At 37.6% G+C, this 12,990-nt stretch overlaps 1 protein-coding gene across 3 annotated transcripts; it reads right to left on the minus strand.

Moving 5' to 3' along the window:
* Positions 1–475: 475 nt before the first annotated feature.
* Positions 476–12,511, minus strand: LOC131986974 (protein spinster homolog 3-like). Of its 3 annotated transcripts, none has more exons than XM_059352114.1 (14): positions 12,393–12,511; positions 9,633–9,724; positions 8,155–8,386; positions 7,987–8,052; positions 7,522–7,658; positions 7,015–7,166; positions 5,030–5,096; positions 4,797–4,939; positions 4,167–4,319; positions 3,877–4,066; positions 2,818–2,883; positions 2,622–2,720; positions 2,346–2,508; positions 476–870 (listed from the first exon to the last, which is right to left on the minus strand). In XM_059352114.1, exons 3-14 carry the CDS (start codon positions 8,363–8,365, stop codon positions 767–769), a joined length of 1,551 nt encoding a protein of 516 aa, XP_059208097.1. In that variant the 5' UTR covers positions 8,366–8,386; positions 9,633–9,724; positions 12,393–12,511; the 3' UTR covers positions 476–766. The 3 variants fall into 3 exon arrangements, with proteins under 3 accessions (XP_059208097.1, XP_059208099.1, XP_059208100.1); XM_059352116.1 differs by having other exon boundaries at positions 9,629–9,724; XM_059352117.1 differs by having other exon boundaries at positions 9,629–9,761; positions 12,393–12,499.
* Positions 12,512–12,990: the final 479 nt, after the last annotated feature.

Raw genomic sequence — 12,990 nt, forward strand, 5'->3', positions numbered from 1 at the left:
TAACTGTTTAACTGAATTCTGTGTCCTCAAAATGAAATTCAATCAAGAATTGTTTTGTCAAATGGAGAAAATTCTCAGTCTGTTCATTTCACTTCAGTCTTTGAATTTCTCCACAATGAGAGTCAAACCCACAGACTGACCAACAAAGTATTCAGTCAAACTGAACTGAACTGATATCAAACATGTATGGATGACAACAACTGCAGCATTTTATCAAACTTTCCTCAACTTTAAGCTTCGCTGTTTTTTAAAGAAACATGAAACAAAATATATATGAAAATGTATATATACATATATAGATAGATAGATAGATAGATAGATAGATAGATAGATAGATAGATAGATAGATAGATAGATAGATAGATAGATAGATAGATAGATAGATAGATAGATAGACAGACAGATGTTGGAAGAAGGGGAATGTTCAGTTTTGCTTGCAAATTTATTAAAATTTAAAAACATTTCCATAACAAAATATAAGCATGTATACTTTTTAAGTATACTACACAGTACAACGGTTTTATCTTTAGAGTTAAGAAAACCAGTTCCCATGTTTTTACTGCACTGTAAAAGGATTACCATTTCTCCTGATGGAGTCTTGCAGGAGTTTTTACATCTAAACTAATAAATCTAAATGACCTGACTTCATCCATAGAACATAAACATTGAGTGAACAGACATCAGTCGTCAGTGCAGGGCTATAAAGTGACAAAAAAATTGATCTTTTCAAGTCAACTCCAATGTCCTCGTAGTTTTTAACTTAACTTCAAGTCTTTACAGATAAATTATTTGCATCGTTGCTTTTGTTCCCGTTGCTCAGCTCTATTGGGGGCTCAGATGTAGGACCCTGTGGCTGTGGTGGAGGAACTCCTGCAAACACACACACACACACACACACACCATAGAAACTGTTGTAAGTGAATGCATATTTATACACACACACACACACACAGTTGCTGCCAGGTTGGACCAGGTTATGGGGGAACCAGCGAACTGTGTGTAGCTGCCTCACACACCCATAAACAATACAACAGCATAGAGAGAATGGGGGCAAACTAAGATTTAAACTAGATGGACAATTTGGTCTTTATCAAGTTTGGCACATCTCTGCCTCTGAGTTGCCAGGAAAACCCGACTGCCAGTGTGTTACTGGGGCATGTGTGCAGATAAGGAAAATTGGTTGTTAACTGCATAAGGAGGGGTACTATTTTGTAGTTAGTGAGTTTAATAGAGGGCTATTGTTCAGGAAGGGCTGTCCAGCATTTGTGACACTGACTTTAACAAGAAGACACACCAGCAGTGTTTCCATCAGGGGAAAGAGTGGCCGCTGGGAAAGTCTCAAGGCTTCTCACTCTGCGTGTCTCCATTACAAAAAAAGGCCCCAGAGGGATTTACGAGACTCTGGAGGTGATGTATGGTTTTCGATCGTCGCGTAATTGCTTAGCAACGATTTTAACCGTGACGTCACATAAGCGATGATGCAACTGTGGCCGCACTATGAAAGGGCAGAATATCTCTTTGCCTTTGCAAGATCACGATGAACGCCCTAAGGTGAAAAGCCGGCTCAAAACTCTCCAGCAATATAGCGGGGATTTGCAGGACCACACTATGAAAGGGGCTTATTATTGTCGCTTGTGACTACTCGCTACTTCGCCGGCTTTTATAAATGGTGTGTGTTGTTGTGCCGTTGAGTACTACGTCACATCCTGCTTAGCTTTCTATCCAATCAGCAACCAGGCTTTTTTCAAGGGAGAAAAATGGCCCTGCACTTCGACAGGGCCAAAAAAAAGTCCAGTCAAAAGACCACTCCGGACGGCTCATATTCAAATTAGGGGCATTTCGGCGAGGGAGACCTGCCTTATTACGGATATTGGACTGTAATGGAAACACCCCTACTGCTGAGGACTGCCAGTGTTTCTTCCACACATATTTTTTCAGTTATTCAGAAACAAATGATCACAGAATGCTCAAACTGATCTCTGAGAAGAGATTGAGCAACACATTTCTCCTACGGGCAGGCAGGCAAACTCACTTTTAAATCTTTTCTTAAAACTCACTTTTATCGTGTTGCCTTTTATTGACCTTTAACTTCTTTTACATTGTTTTATAAATTGTTCAATTGTTTTATTTATGTGCTCTAAATTGCATTTTGTTTTATTGTCAAGCACCTTGTCACTTTGTTTTGAAAGGTGCTATACAAATAAAGATGTTATTATTATTATTATCATAACTCCTGCTCCGTAATACAAAATGAAACCGTTAAAGGAAGAAGGAATTTTACCTCGTAACCAAAACAGTAAACTTGTATGGTTTAATTTATAGAGAATAAAAGGACAGTAACTAACCTCCAACCAACTGTGTAGCTGCCTCCCTGTCTTCAGTGATGTAACGGGAGGTCATAATGAAAAACAGTCCACCCAGCAGCCCAACAGTCGGACAGAGCAGCAGGCTGTACTTCAGGCTCCGAAAAGTCCAGTCAGGTTTAGATTGCTGTATGGCATCTGAGATCTACTGGCACAGGTGTGAGGACAGCTCAGTGATAGACAGAAAAGTGCACTTTTCTAAGCTCACAGAGGTTCTATTGATGAAACAGTACAGTTAACAGGAAGTTGAATTCTCACCGCTCCGACTAGGTACGGACTCCCAGCATCACCGAGCAGATGACAGACTGAAATCTGGAGAGCCTCAGCTGTGGCTCTTCTGGTTGGTATGACAACGTACTGAAATAAATCATAGCACACACAAAAAAAACACAGTTGGTTTAAAGTTTCAGCAAACTTTCATATTCTTATTCACACACACAGCGTTCACACTCACCAGCAGTATGTCAGCCATGACAGCCCAGTTCAGTGATATCAGTATTTCACCAAAGAAAATGAAAACCTGAAATGAGACATTCAAGACAACCAATAAGCAACCTATTAACTGATAATAATTCAAAAAGCATTTTATTAGGAAAAGTAAAAAATTGTTTGTTAATATATTCTTGATGAGTTTTTGTTGCCTGTCGCATTAAATGTAAGTCCATTAGTCAGGGCCATCAAAAATTGCCATGTCCAGAAAAATGTGTTAATTTAATTCATTCAGCTCTGTGTTGTCTTGTGATTTCCTGTTTTATTTTGGTTCCACTTCCTGTCTGTGTCCATTGTTCCCAGTTTTACTTTCTCCCCTTGTCTGTTTTCTCGCCTTTAGGATTACCTGTCTCCACCATGATTGTTTCCACCTGTGCCTTTACCTTGTGTGTATAAATAGGCGTCTCCCTTTGTCCTGTGCCAGTTCATCTTGTCCCATGAGAACCAACACTTTGTCCATGTCATCTTAGGTGTTATTGTTTTGATACTTTGTTTTCTTGGTATAGCCTCATAAGAGTGATTTTCTGTTTTTCTTAGTCAAGCCTTAGTATAAGGTCTAAGTTTTAATATCTGAAATTAGTCTATTTTGAAACTTTTGTCTAAGAGTTGTGCATTTGGGTTTGGTCCATAGTTCGGTCATGACAAAAATGCATTAAAACAACAAGGAATAGAGAAACAAGGAGGGACGGCCACAGAATGAAAGACCAAAACATGGAGGCTGGGGTTAGAGGGGTATTTGAAGATATCCTGAAATCCTTTCAGTGCAGACTTTGTCACTATGTCACCTGACTTCCTTCTTTGTTACTGTCATAGTTACAAACATAAATACCAACATGTATTTAAATAGGTTCGGTTTTGAGGGAAGGATTGCCTCACATTTCACTAAAACCAACAATGAGAACTTCATGGTGATGCTAGAAGTGAAGTCAGGAGATCATCAAAGTCAGACATACTCTATGGGAAACATGAATGTAACATAAAAATGATCATTTCGCTTGGACAAGGAACAAAGCTTGTTTCTTACATAAGTGGCGGCAATGCTTGATGATGCAACAAAGAGGGAGGCAAAGAGGCAGGGAGCTGATCCCAACAGGCCTATTGCACAGATGAGGGGGTCCGCATTCGGGAACTTGTCCCTAAACCGTCTGGATAAAACGCTGCCCAGACTCCCTCCCAGAATGCCCGTCACCACCGTCACAGCGCCAAAGATATAACTGTACAGGGAGCAGAGGCAGACAGCATGGCTTAAACTCAACAGCAATTTTTTTTAAAAGCATGGTAAATGAAGGAGGATGCAGGTCAAAGGTTATGCACCTGTCTATGGGGTTGCAGGGCTCTTTGATGCACGCTGGCTGGAGTCCCTGACTGACCCGAGCTCTGGACAGGAGGGTGGGCGTCCAGAAAGCCAGGGCTCCAGTCAGGAAGGCTGTAGCGGTCACTCCCAGTGATGACCACACATAACTTCTCCTGAGGTTGGCATTACAAGTAGATGATTACATACTAACCAAATCCCATATCAGTATACAGTCATGGAAAGAAATATTAGACCATTGTTGTCTACAATTTCTTGTTCATTTTAATGCCTGATACAACTAAAGGTACATTTGTTTGGACAAATATAATGACAACAACACAAATAGCTCACAAGAGTTTAATTTAAGAGCTGATATCTAGACATTTAACATGTTTTTTTTATAATAACCAAAATCATTATCAAGAAAACCATGGAAAATGGTTAGATATCAGCTCTTAAATGAAACTCTAATGAGCTATTGTTGTTGCCCAAACAAATGTACCTTTAGTTGTACCAGGCATTAAAATGAACAAGAAATTGAAGAAAACAAGGGCGGTCTAATAATTTTCTCCATGACTGTATATTAATGCACAGAATCACTGTATTATCTGTATTAGCCTGGCTATATAGTATTAGTTTCCATGTCCTACGTTTTCAGAAGATACTTGATGTCCTCCAGGTAAGTGCTCTCCCCTGTAACTCCCTCTCCGTGGGTTTCTGCAGCACCTCTGGGTGGGTTAGGGCACAGGAAGAACAGCAAGACAAGTCCCACTGCACCCAAGATGGGAGTGACCTGATCACACAGAAAAGTGTTGAACTACTACTCTATCTATAAGTACTTAATAGGTTACATTTATTTGACTGGTAATGAAAAAGTTCTCACCCTGAGAGCCCAGCGCCAGTCTCCTGTAAGAGTAGCAACCCCTGCCCCTGTTACATATCCAAGACCACTGAAAACACACAGAATAGTCAAATCATTTGAGTATTCATGAGGACGTACATTCAACACATTCCTTAAACCTGACCAAAGTAAACCTGGTAACATTAAATGTCGTTGTCCAGCCATACAGATAAAAGGAGCCATCAAGAGTGGAAGTCGGTCGCGCTATGGCTTGTCATCTAATTGGTTTAAACCCAGTCCAACAATCTATAGACTCTGTTGGTAAAGAAGACCTGGAAAAGTTTTCTGTCATGGTAACTGGTACAACTGACTTGACACTGCATGAAACAGCTGTTTTAGAAACATTTGTGTTTGTAAGAACTAATGCAGGTGCATCTCAACAAATTAGAATATCATAGAAAAGTTTATTTATGTAAGTAATTAAATTCGTAAGTATTAAAAGTGGAAATAACACATTATATAGATCCATTACACACAATGAAACATTTCATGTCTTCATTTATTTAATTTCTTCTAATTATAATGATTATGGCTTACATTTAATGAAGACCTAAAATTCAGTGTCTCAAAAAATTTTAATATACAAAAGACCAATTTTAGAAAGTATGTTTAATATGGAAATGTTGGCCTCTGAAAAGTATGTCCATAGGACTGAGGACTGTCCCCCAGTTGGACTTAGAAAGCTATGAGAGAGGTACGTGAGGCTTCTATCAAAGATTTGTAACAAGCTTTGTTGCAGTTTCTGAACATTTACATTTTACATTTCTGACATTTAGCAGACGCTTTTATCCAAAGCGACTTACAGAAAAAGGGAAAACATCAAGGTATAGTGCGATAAGAGGAGTATGCAGCAATAAGTGCTAGTGAGGACTCTTTAAGGAGTAGAGTTGTGGTGTGGTGCTAGGAGAGAAGGTCCTCGCTGGGTCTTCAGGAGGTTTTTAAAGGTAGAGAGAGACGCCCTGCTGTGGTAGGAACTGGTAGTGCGTTCCACCCATGGGGAACAACAAACACAAAGAGTTTTGATTGCCTTGAAGAACGGGTGGCAGAGCCAGGCACCGTTTATTGGAAGAGCTCAACGGTGGTGAGGTATGCATGCCTGTATCAGGGCGTTCTGACCATCGATTAAATTCCTTTAGAAGGATGCTGTAAAGACAGAAGTCTGTTAGTGTGCTTTTGGAGGAGTGAAAGGCACATTACCTGTGCTGCTTGCTCTCAATATTGAAGCAAAACAAGGCTTACTCAACCATTGAGAATTAAAAAGGTGTTGAGTTTTGTCTTGGCGGTCAAGCATCTTGAAGTGTGTCATGTCACACTCAGGTCAAAAGGTTATGGTTTACACAGAGCACAATCTGCTGTCTTCCTAAGCAAAGTAAAAAAAAGTCTCTGGTAATGCACTTTCCTTTATGCCAGTAAGGGAGCCTACCTGAGAGACCGTAGTTAAAGTTTCTGTTGTCATGGAGTGAGTTTGAATGTCTTGTTTACAAACAGTAAGCAACGATTCCTGCATAGTATGCCTTTAACACATACATCCACAGTGACTGAAATAGAACAACAGAAACTCATGAAAATATAATAATTATATTATTCTTTATTAAATCGGGGCAGTCTTCAATTATTTGACTCAAACATAGTTTAACAATATCATGTGATATGCCTCTTCAGTAGCCTATGTTTTGATAACAAACATTACCAAAATCACGACAGAAAATTGGAGTTGAATATTTCATATTCAGGGATTCACTACAGACACTGTCGACTGTACTTGGTTTTAACTTTGACTTGTTTGTGTATGAAATGCGTTCCAGTTTAAACCCTTAAAATCTAAAATGCTGGAGTTTCCCACCACCTTTCACAAGATATTATCGAAAAATCCATGCTTTTAATTGCATTCCCACACAACAGTACATGACTTTATGACTTTAATGGCTAAAAACTTGCCAAAAAATACACCCTTGTTACTTTCTTACCTTCCAATAGGGATAAAGAGGTAGAAGACACAGATCATGACGCTCCGTTTAGACCCGACAAAGAGGTCCCCAATGATGGTGGGAGCAATGGTGGAGTAGCTGGCCTCTCCTACCCCGACCATTGCCCGCAACAGCATCAGAAGCCAGAATTGCTAAAGACATCAAAATATCAGTATTGAAGCAGTTCAACAAGATTCAGTTATAAATCCCACAAAGATCGTCTCAGTTTAACACACATAATTTGTATTTCTCTACTGTACTATATGTTTAGGTTCATGTTGTACACTAATACCAACATACAAAAAGGCTTGAGAATTAATATGCTGACTAATATCAAGCTTCCTGGATCACAAACTTCAAATCTAATACTCATTGAATATGCATTCAGTGACATTTCCATTTGAGGGGCAAGTGCAAGAAGAAGTTGAATAGACAAAAGAGGAAGTGATATCTTGTCACATCTTATTTCTTGTAAAGTGTATGTGATCACATCTAGTCCTCACTTACCGACTGAGTGACAAAAGAGCTGCCAGCCGCAGTGGCGAGCCAGACACTTATACCACCAATCATGATGTATTTCCGGTTGTAGCGGTCACCAAGGTAACCAAATAGAGGGGCCAAAAGCAAGAAACTGCAGATGAAAACTGTAAGTGCATGTATAAGAATGAATTCCATCTTTGCAATGTATACACATTGACTATATATATATATATATATATAAATATATATATATAAATTAAATATAAATAAATAAATATATATATATATATATATTTATTTATATATATATATATATATATATATATATATATATATATATATATATATATATATATATATATATATATTGCAATAACCAACAGTAATCTGCAATTCACTTGCAGCACATGTTGCAAAACTTCATCAATGCAATGCAGGGTAAAATGGGGACCTTAAAATGCTATGTGTATGAGTATTTCTGCATCATCATACCTGTTTGTATAAGTGCAGATATACTGTCACTTATATCAAAGAATTTCTGGATGTTGGGAAGGACACCTGTATGACAATAAAAACAATTCCTGTGTAAGCCCACCACCTTAGAAACAGTTAAAGAGGTTTGTTGGCAGGAAGTGCTAAGTACACAAGAGGTCATCTAACCTGCTATTGTGTAGCGTTCCATGTAGTTGAGCAAGTTGATGTAGCAAAGCACAGCGACCGCTATATAGGCGCGTCTGGGTGATATGGCTGGCTTCTCCTTTTCCTCTTCCTTTGGTGTGAGTGATGAAAGGCTGTTCACAAAAGAGCCATAATGTAGACCAGAGCCGGAGCCCACACTCCAGGTTCGAGGTATCGGTCCGTCTGGCTCCATGGTGAGCAGCTCTTTATTTCTCTGGAAGTGAACAATGCATGAGCCAGTTTTAGAGAAATAATTGGTAACGCTTTATAATAAGGTCCTTAATAACCATTAATTAACAAGTAATAAGGCATTGTTCTCGCTTTAGATCCGGTAGTTGCAAAAAGCATAGTTAACTTATAGTTAACTTATAATAGATGAGCAATAAAGTATATTTTAATATCAATAAGCAAACAAAATAAGATTAATAAAGGCATGGCAAAGACATAATGGGTGGGTCATGGGTGTTTGTAATGCCATTATTAACACTTATATAAGCTTATAAACACACAATAATGTTAATAAGCATCTTGTAAGGCCTTATTACTTGTTATTTAATGGTTATTACAAGGACCTTAATATAAAGCGTTACCAAAAAATTTGCCCTCTGCATTCTCACTAAAGATGACAATGTGCACAGGAGTTTGGAAACACATCTTATTAGACAACTCAGTGACAACATTCAATTATACACCTTCTTAAGTGGCTACAAATTACAGATCCTCCCTAAAATAGTAAAAGTCTGATTGCCTCACTGAGTAATAAGTGGCTGCTTCTATCCCACTGTACAGTTATCAGCGCTCATAGTGTGTGTAACACATTCCTTATGAGTTGCTTTGTGAAGCCCTGTGTAATAAGTAATCTAGTTTGGGGGAAATAAGGTAATGTGGTTTGGGGAAATACTTTAGAAATAAGGTAATTACACAACTGTTACAGAACAAAGCGTTGCAACTATGTCAAAATGAGAAGTTGGGTTTGAAGTATAGTTTTGTTTTTCAGATAGCTTACAGTTCTTTGTGGAAAACATTCATAGCTTGTGAAAAAGTTAAGGACAATAGGTTTAACTATGGGTATTCATTCAAACAAAAACTGTCAAATTAAACACTGACGTGTAAACGTATGCCTTGGTCAGATCATGAAGTAACACGATAAATGAAAGATTAAATAAATTAATTAAATATAAGTATTTTAGTGGATAATTTTAGGCGTGGTGTGTGTGCTGCCAAACATTCTGCTGTTTTGAGAGTTAGTGCAGTTTGTCCACAATGACACAATTGTGTCGAAAAGATCTACGCAAAGCAACAAAGTGGATTGTAATTGCACTGATAAAGCTTTGGCAACAAAAATATTCTTCATCAAACACACTGGCACTGATACCATTGATGTATTCATATCATACAGGCATACTATGTTAAAACCGTCTCTATAAATAAAGATTTAGACAGAAAAAAGACCCACCTACTTGTTTATTGTGTGTTGTTTATGTTGTTTTCTCAGTTCATTCCATATTTGCAGTTGTCAGAGGAGAGTTTGCCTCCCAGTGTGTCTCTGAGGCTTGAAGAAGCAAACAGAGGCCTCAGCTCTAACATGCCTCAAGAGATATTAAGTTAGAGAAGGGACCAGCCCACTCTGGGCTGTTTGGTCATATGCTTTCACACAGATCTCTACTGTGATGTAATGCAGTCAACAAGCCAAATAATATCATGTATCTCTTGCCTTTCTTCAGTCTTTGCTAACACTTTACAATAACCAACTAAGTGATGTTTATAGATGCTTTATAAACCAATTATTAACCATTTACAAAGTGCTATACATATTTAATCTTTAAATGTTTTAAACCAATTTCTTAAAGGTATATGAATCATTTCAAAATCATTGACATACTTAATATGGTGTTAAAAATGTTGTAATGAGTGCAACTAAAACTATTAAAAACTATTAATTATAATTTAACTGTTTGTTAATGGTAAATTAACTATAAACTTACATTAATATACCATCTATTAGCCATTTATAAATGATTTAGGTAGTTAAACATTAATAAATGATGCATTTACCATTCTAAATGGCCTATATACGGTTTATAAATTCTGATTAAACATTAATAAGCTATCTGTTTACCGTTTATAAATGATGGTTATTGTAAAGTGTTACCCAGTCTTTTTTATAACAAGCAGGAAATAAATGCTGACTAACTGATAAGTGTTAACAGCTCTATGTACATCACTCATACACGAGAATAGAAGGGCTGATAGCAGATGTGGGTGGTTGTCAGCTATATGAATGTGCTATCACTTTTATCAGCAGTGGTTGCAGTGGTGTCTTTAAAGCAGGAACTGTTTGACCAGTATTTTTAGATTTTTACAGACAGACATTACACATGAGAATAACTTGTGACTTGTGACAACGTAGAAGTGTGTTGTGTTTTAGAATGCATTTTTACAATTTTCTAACAGTATCAAGTGTAGGATATTTAAATTGGGACGTCCCCTTAGAGAACATAGAACTGCTAAATACATGTTGTTTTTCCAAATGTCGCTGCAAAACTGTCTTCTAAACTGCATACAGCTGTTTTATTATTGACACTGCACAAGAAAGTTTTGCTTCAAATCTTCACTGGCACATTGTGAAATATATGCCTCTGTTTTAAGAACTGACACTCGCCAAAAAAAGGTCAACACCAAGCTTATTCATGAATCCCAAAGCATTGGTTCAGTTATATGGTAAACATGATTAATCCTTTCATATTGGACATGCAGATTTTATGTACAAAATTACCTCTGATCCAAAACCTGACCCTGAAAGCAGAGCCACGGAGCCAACACTGTCAGCTAGTTCAGTGGCTTTACTAGATCAAGCATAACAAAAACTGTGGCAAAAAGTAGAGACATAGCTCATCCACCACCAACACTGATGCATGTGTAGTAACTTCTTGACAAGAATTGGCAATCACAACATACTAATGAACTTCCTCCTTCACTTCTGACACAAGTGAGAGATCATTTCTCACCTTCACATGAAGAAGTAACGTGACTTTAGTGTGAAATTATGTGTGTGCGTAAGAAAAGAGAGAAGAGAAAATCCTTGTTTGAAAAAAGAAAACCTGCAGACCTGCAGCCTTGAAGTAACAACTTGCAAGACAGATAATAACTAGAACAAGAACAGGCTTACATGAGAACAATCTTGATCTGTGACTAAGGCACAAAAGGTTATATTGAAGACAGTTTGTGTGCTATTCATTTTTCTATTACAGCACAAAACCAAACCACTTGGTTAGGGTTATGGACGTCTTATAGTTTGGGTTTAAATGATATGGTTAGGATTATCCTTTGTCACAGACATAAAATAGAATGTAAAGTCTGAAGTGGTATTGAAACTTGTTTAACATAACTGTATCCCAAATCGATTCTATCAAAATTTCACATTAACATGTTATCATGTTATGCTTCCAATTAATTAAATAGTGTGAAAGTAAAGTCTAACTTCTTATCTTTCAAACCATATATTGTTTTAAAAGTGTATGTTACTGTGTATGTTACTAGAGTCGGTTAAAGGACGCTAACGCCAGTGAATTAGCCGTGCGCTAACTGTATCCCAAATCAGACACTTGGATATCCTCGCTGTAAAACAATGGGGGCTGCTGGGTTTTTCGGGGGAAAGTGAATGTTTCTGGGTAAGCCAAATAAATAACACCGTTATCAACCATTGTTATCAACACACCCGGACCATACTTCTGTCCTTCACAATAAAATACAGTGCAGTAAAAATAAAGATGTACTTTTAATATCGTCGCCTGAGTTTCGCCCAGGCGTTCTTACTGCTTTCTCACATCAGATTTACTTTTGTATTGTAATTAGACATATAAATCTCCATGTACATAAACTAAATTTCACTTGTAGATTGTTAAATATGTATAAGTCAATTATACCTATACTAGTGGTGTCGATCTTATTTGAAATGGCCGTGAAAAAACGCATTGCAGATGTGTCTGATTTGGGATACACTCTCTATAATTTTGCATATAAGAAGTGGACATAGCCACCCAGGGGTTTGTGGACTGCTGTTTTGAAGCATCAAGGAGGGGGAGGAGGACACTGCATTATCAGCTACTGCTAGCACTAGCTAGCTAGCTTGGTTCCCAAGGTGCATCTGCAACTCATGTTAATTAATTGAGATAAAAATTTCGCAAGCAAAACACATACTGAATACAAAATGTACTTACCGGGGGAAAAAAATTGAACAGCCAATTTCTTAGAGTGTCACATAGAACACCCAGATGCTGAAAAATACATTTTTAGGAAACTAGAATGTTACAAATAACTTTTGAAGTGAAAAATAGAACCCAAAACAAGTTCAGGGTTCTTTAAATGTACACAGTGCCATGGATACGCATTGCTATCCTGAATGAAAGGTCGCCATGGTAGCAAGGAGCCACGCTCAAGAAGTATATTGTCTATTTTTAACTAGATGGGTCCGTGTAATACAAACATCATGCTTTATTTAAAAAGACTACCAATTGAGACTGTAAAAGTGTAGGAAAATGTTTGCTGAGCTAATAAACCAAGTAAGAAGTAGAGTTATTTTCTTATAGACTTCTTGATACAATATGACTTCTTTTTGCAACCAGTGGCGTCGCCCCCTGCTGGCTATTCAAAAGAATGCAGATTTATTGCACATCAAATTAAATTCAATTAAAATTCAAAATGACTCAATTTATCCCCGAGAGGAAATTCAGTTAGTCTGTTAGCTGTTGAAGAATGAGACAGCCTGATGGCTGTAGGAGAGAAGGATCTTTTAAATCTCTCCGTCCTGCAACGAAG

This window comes from Centropristis striata, chromosome 15, assembly GCF_030273125.1.
Source record: "Centropristis striata isolate RG_2023a ecotype Rhode Island chromosome 15, C.striata_1.0, whole genome shotgun sequence".
In the NCBI taxonomy this organism is placed as follows: domain Eukaryota; kingdom Metazoa; phylum Chordata; class Actinopteri; order Perciformes; family Serranidae; genus Centropristis; species Centropristis striata.